Raw genomic sequence first — 5,851 nt, 5'->3', positions numbered from 1 at the left:
AGCGCTGGGAGGATGCTGCATCCACCCCAAATTTCGCTGTTGCTCTGCTCCCAGTGCTACCAGCCACCCAGTGCAGCCCCAGCTCAATGCCCCACCTCCACCCATGCACTGGGAAGAGCTGGGGCTGTGCGGGGACAGCTGGCAGTGGTGGCATTGGGAGCAAAGCGGTGGTAAAATTTGGGGTGGATGCAACATCCTCCCAGTGTTGCCGGCACCTGCTCTGAGCCCAGCCACCCAAGCAGCACCCCACTCTACCCCATGCAGATCCGGGGGCACACGCTCTCCCACCCTGCTGTGCCCTCCCGGGGTGCAAGCAGCAACAGGAGCTGACCCTATGAGCTTCGGCCTGTCTCCGCCCCGCCTGGGTAGTGCCTGCCCCTGCCACCTCCCTCGCTGCAGGGGGTGTTGATCTGCCCTCCCCCCCACACCTCTTTCCTCCCCTTCCACCACACTGGATTTACCAGTTGGAGGCAGTTCTCCCCGCTGCCAGCTGTGCTCCTTGCTGCCTGAGTGCACAGTGCAGCCTGGGCATTTATCAGCCAAATTATCAACCCCATCAGACCGATATCCGATACAGCCAGTTTTCTTTATATTAGTATTGGACTGATGTATTGGTGCACCTCTACTGAAGACAGCTTGATACATCTTCCATCTCAACCTTTTTAGATTCAAAACACCCCTTGGAAATATGACTATGGAAAAATGATAGAGCAGTTTTTCTGTTGGGGAAAAAAATCAGAAAGATTACAGCAGGTCAGAATATTTTTAACACTATGGATTCTTACTTGAAATCTCTGGGGGGTTTTGTGAATCATGTTTGCACACACAACAGTGCTTACATTGTGCGGCACCCTATGGCACCCTTGAAAGGATCTCATGATACCCCAGGGTGCTATGGAAACCTAGGAGTCTTTGCACCACTTTCCCCTTTAGCTATGTGTCTTTCTTTTAATAGATGGAGAAGTAGGATTAATTTTGATATAAATTAGACAAATATTCCTGCAGGTGAACTTATTTCTGAGTTTCTTTGAGCAGCATTTTTGGACTAGATGACCTCCTGAGGTCCCTTCCAACCCTAATTTTTTATGATTTTCTATGATTCTATAAAACATTTTATTTCAGTGCTTATTAGCTGCAGGCATCTTTATTACCAACTAATATGAACTTTTCTCTGCAGAATTTAATGTTGGTCAGTATCGTCGAGATTTGGTAAAAAAATACAAATCCTTCGAATTCTTCCTGCCAGAAAATGAAGAGGGCTTGAAAATCAGAAGGTAGGTTGGACTGTGTTTGGCCAGCTAGACAACTGAATTCTAAGTTTGCTGTATACTGAGAGTTTTTTGCAAGTTTTGAATTTTTTTAATGCCCTGTAACACTTTGTAGGATTACTAAGATTATGATCTGAGGCCAAGGAGAGCAAATCTGTGAGGGGCTAGAGAAGTGACTTTAGAGTGCTTACCTTTGTGTGATTTTTTTTTTTTTTTTTTTTTTAATTTAAATACATCCACTTTAAACTCAGGCCCTTAAAAACAATGTGAAAAGAATTATTTTTGACTCCTCACCTCTGGCCCTTCAGCAGACTGAGTGCTAACCTTTCAGTTCACTGGTGCTGCAAGAAGACCTCTGATACAAATGGAATAGACAGATTTTGACCTTTCCAAGGTTCAAAATGCTGTCCACTTTCCGCCCTTACAAAAGTCCTAAAAATGTTTTGGACCAACCATAAAGAAGCAGAAAAGACGTACAAGATTTACTTGACATTTTAGAATTGTTATCGTCTAGATTGAAGTGTCTTTGAAATATTCCTGTGGGTACCTCAAGTGAACTGGTTCACTGTTCTTTTGTTCTATGACACTACCGTTGCCTGAATATGTGAGAATTATTTCCTCCATGCAAGCAGTTGAGCTTGCTGGTTAACTGCATCAGTCAACTTCCTTGTTTTCTATGCCCCTGTATTAGGAAGAGAGAGCTGTTCAGCACCATGAATTTACAATTACTATGTAAAATCTTGTATATGAAACTTTCATCTTTTTTTGCCCTTCACGCTTAAGTCATTCATTTAAGGATTCTGTATGTTCCTTGCACGAAGCAATATTAATTAAGAAAAGAGCAATTTGTAGATGAGCCCCATAGGCCAGTAGCTCTCAACCTTTTTAGACCCAAAGTATCTCTCCAAAACTTTTCAGAATTTAATGGCACCCCATTAAAAAAACTAATATGAAAATATCATAAATATATATGTGGCAGGAACACATGCACTTGCCACGACTCTGCTGGGTTTGATCCTTCGTGGCGTCTCCCAGAAACAGAGGCACGCAGGGCAGGTGGAACTGTCCCGCACACTTTTTCAGGAGACATTGTGGAGTCAAACTGAGAAATGGCTGCAGGAGAAAGACATGATGCCTGCATTCCATTATGCAGGCAGGTACACCAATTCTTCTGCACCCCTTCCTGGTTTGGCTCCAGTGCACCTCCTGAAAAATGGCCATATGTGGGGAAATTTTACCCCATAGTGGAAGCAGTATGGAGTTGGATGCAGTGCCACCAGGTAGAACTGCCTCGTGTGCCTCCATTTTCAGGAGGCACGTTGGAACTGAACCAGGAAGAACTGCAGCAGAATCAGCGTGGCTGTCTGCATCCTGTAATGCAGACAGATGTGGCTTTCTGGTGCAGCCAATTCTCAGTTTGGCTGTGATGTGGCTCCTGAAGACAGAAGCATTTGGGGCAGTTTCACCCTGTGGTAGTGTCATGGCATTTCTGGCAGGTTCTTGCTGGACCTCAGTTGGGAACCACTGCCTTAGATATTATTGACACAAAATAGAAAATGGATTTAATTAATCCCAGAAATCTCTATCTTTTGCTTAGAGTTAAAATTAAGCTTAATGCATCGCCATAGCATTTGTTAGGTTATATGGTTGGGATCATGGTACCAGATAAACCATATGATCAAATCTGCCATGTTGTTGTGACCAAAGAGGAGAGATGTTTTGGTTAGTGAAGACCTGATTGATATACCCAAGTTCCTAACACCTATTACTGAATAGCTATTTTTTGTAAATATAATTTTGTTCAAAATAAAAAGCCTTCCTTGTATGACAAAGCCTTTACCAAGATTATCTTTCAGAATTTATACTAGGAAAACTATACATTTCAGTGCCCAAACAAAAATAGATGGTATGTTATTTCAGTAAGGTATGGTAAAGGGTACTGAGGAAAATGGTGGTTTAAACGCAACTTGTGTAATAACTACCAAACGTCATTTTATTTAATTTTTATTAAAAGTGATTATACCTGACATTTAATATGAAGTAAATATGGGTGTGGTCCACTTATTGGTGGATGCATGTTTCCCTTCACAAAGAGCAGACAGACATCCTGAGACTATTTAGGGACTAGATATCTTAATTTGAAATTCATTACTAGAGTTATTAAAAAGAAAAAAAAAACAGAGTAGGGAACTTTCATGAGTATTTTTCATTAGTTTTAACTGAAATGTGTTAAAATTTCTAGCCATCTCTTTTATATTGTCTTAGTGAGTCTGTTGCAGTGGTGAATTGATTTTCCATGTAAAAGAATATACAAAGGTAAATTTAAGACTAAGTGGGGGTTGTACAATGAAAACAAGAAAATAACCACAAGAAACCTTAGTATAGAAATCCAAAACAGAATAAGTAGAGAAATATGTATAGATATTCTGGTTTCAGCACTCATTCATTTTAAGAAAATAAGGTTACAATTCAAAGTACTGAAGATAACATATTTCTTACTAGAAAGGTAAATTTAGAATCAACTGCCCATGAATCAAGTAAGAACGTTTCATTGCAAGTGGTGGTTTTATTATATGGTTCTGGATCATTGAAAGTTCTTTCAGGATTGCAGAGTGGGCAGTAGAAGATACTACACATTATGTGTTGATATTGTATAATATGTTGAGTTGCCTGAAAGGTTCTGTCTTTCAGTTTTTGTTTGTTTTTAGATGATGTTGTATTACCATGACCTATTGCCTTGCGAGTCAGTTCACCATTTTTTGCCAATTCTTCTCCTGTAAAGTAGGACTAGGACTTAGTTATTAGGCTCATATAGCTGGCTGATGAATGTTTCCATTGTACTTTGACCAAGCTAAGAGTGATGCGAGTGCTACATATAATTATAAATCAGTTTAAAGTGTTATGTGACTTGAATGATCTTTTTTTCCTTTAAGACAGTGTGCCTTAACAGCGCTGAATGATGTCCAAAAGTACCTCAGTGAAGAAAATGGACATGTAGCTGTGAGTTTTCTCCCCACCTACATGTGATAAGAATTATCTTAAGTTTTCTTTGTAAATGTAAAATGGACTTATCTTACTGCTGTGGTGGTTTTTATGTGAAGGAAAACCTTATAGTTTCATGATAAGTATATCTGGAACAGCCCCCTTTGGAAATATCTAAGTGAATGCCAACATCAACCAGTTTCTGATGGTGCTAAGAAAAGGTGTCTGTCCTATTTTTTTTGTTAACAGGCTGTTGCCTGCATGCAAGTTGTTCATGATGTAGACGTATCCAAATCTTTTTTTGTAACCTAATCCAATTTTTAAGAGAAAATTAAAGGTTTGTTTAAAAAATCTTCTTTGATACTCGTGTTAATGACATTCTAAAAAATCCCGTGAGGAAGAGGAAGGAAGGAAATAGAATTGCTGAGAACCTTTTTTCATTTGTGAGTAAAATTCAGTGAGCCATACTCAGTATGTCATTCGGTGTTTCACATAAATATTTTTAATTTAGCTGTCAGTTCTAGTCAGTGACAGTGTATGTATATGTTGAATTAAAATTATGATAACCATGAGTGAAAAATTAAAAGCATAAGGCTCCAGCCTACAGTACTTTCCACTAAAATTCTGGTGTGGTTCTTCACAACTGAGCTGTTTGTGTTAAATGTGGTTGTTGAGTGTCCCTGTTCCTGTAATGCTGAAGGATGTGAAACATTAGTCCTTTATCAAATGACACTTTAATTCTGTTCCCTCTGGGCATTTAAGTTTCTGTGCCTAATTTGAACTTTATTTTAGAGCGTGTGTTTACGGGTGCAGTTTTCACTCTGTATTTTAGGCCCCTGGCAGACATTGCACTTAAGATGTGATTAACTAGTTAATCACATCTTAAGTTGGGGGTGGGCAATTATTTTGGGCGGAGGTCCGCTTACCCAGTTTTGGCAGCCTGTGGAGGGCTGCATGAGTAGCCCCGCCCCTTGACAGTTGCCCTGCCCCCTAGTCACCATCTTGGGACCAATGTCCCAGGGCCAGCACTGATGGGGCCCAAAGCAGGGCGCAGGGTGGCAGGGGTCTGTGGAACTGGGCTGGGGTGCACCAGCAGGGAGAGGGGGAGCTGGCCTGGCGCTATAAAGCCCCTGCTGGCTGGGACCCCACGCTCTTGCCAACCTGCTCTGGGCCCTGCTAGCACTGGCCCCAGGGCACTGGTGCAGGCCCCATGCTCCCACTGGCTCCCTGCCCACTCACACCCAGTGCCCCCCCAGCCCTGTGCCCCCCAGCCCTGATGTACAGGGGGGGGGCAGTGCACAGCCCTGGCAGGGAAGAAGCTGGTGCTGAGCGCAGGGAAAAGCATCCCCTCACCCACCCCATGGCTGGTGCTCCTTGCTGCAGCTGCTCGCAGCCCTTGCAGGGGATGTCTGGTGGCTGCAGCATGGGGCACTGGCCACAGGGCAAGCAAAGGGCCACTTTTCCCCATGCTCAGCACCAGCTTGTCACCCGGCCCCACTGCCAGCCTGGGGGAAGGGGCCACTTTTCTACGTGCAGGGAAGGAGCCCAGGGAAAAGCTGAGCGTTGCGGGGAAAGTAGCCCCTCCCCTGCCCCATGGCTGG

The 5,851-nt window shown here is 42.9% G+C and overlaps 1 protein-coding gene across 5 annotated transcripts in view; it reads left to right on the top strand.

Annotated features, from left to right (window-relative positions):
• PFKFB4 (6-phosphofructo-2-kinase/fructose-2,6-biphosphatase 4) overlaps positions 1-5,851 on the top strand; it is a 69,978-nt gene that overhangs the window by 29,001 nt on the left and 35,126 nt on the right. For all 5 annotated transcript variants that reach the window (XM_025206762.1, XM_025206761.1, XM_025206760.1 and 2 more), the window contains exons 3-4: positions 1,178-1,274; positions 4,202-4,268. In XM_025206762.1, the coding sequence (XP_025062547.1) occupies positions 1,178-1,274; positions 4,202-4,268 (164 nt within the window). The remainder of the gene's footprint in view (positions 1-1,177; positions 1,275-4,201; positions 4,269-5,851) is intronic.

This window comes from Alligator sinensis, unplaced genomic scaffold (assembly GCF_000455745.1).
Source record: "Alligator sinensis unplaced genomic scaffold, ASM45574v1 scaffold78_1, whole genome shotgun sequence".
Classification (NCBI taxonomy): Eukaryota; Metazoa; Chordata; order Crocodylia; family Alligatoridae; genus Alligator; species Alligator sinensis.
Note: the sequence above shows the minus strand (reverse complement) of the source record. Positions and strands in the feature narration are given on the sequence as shown.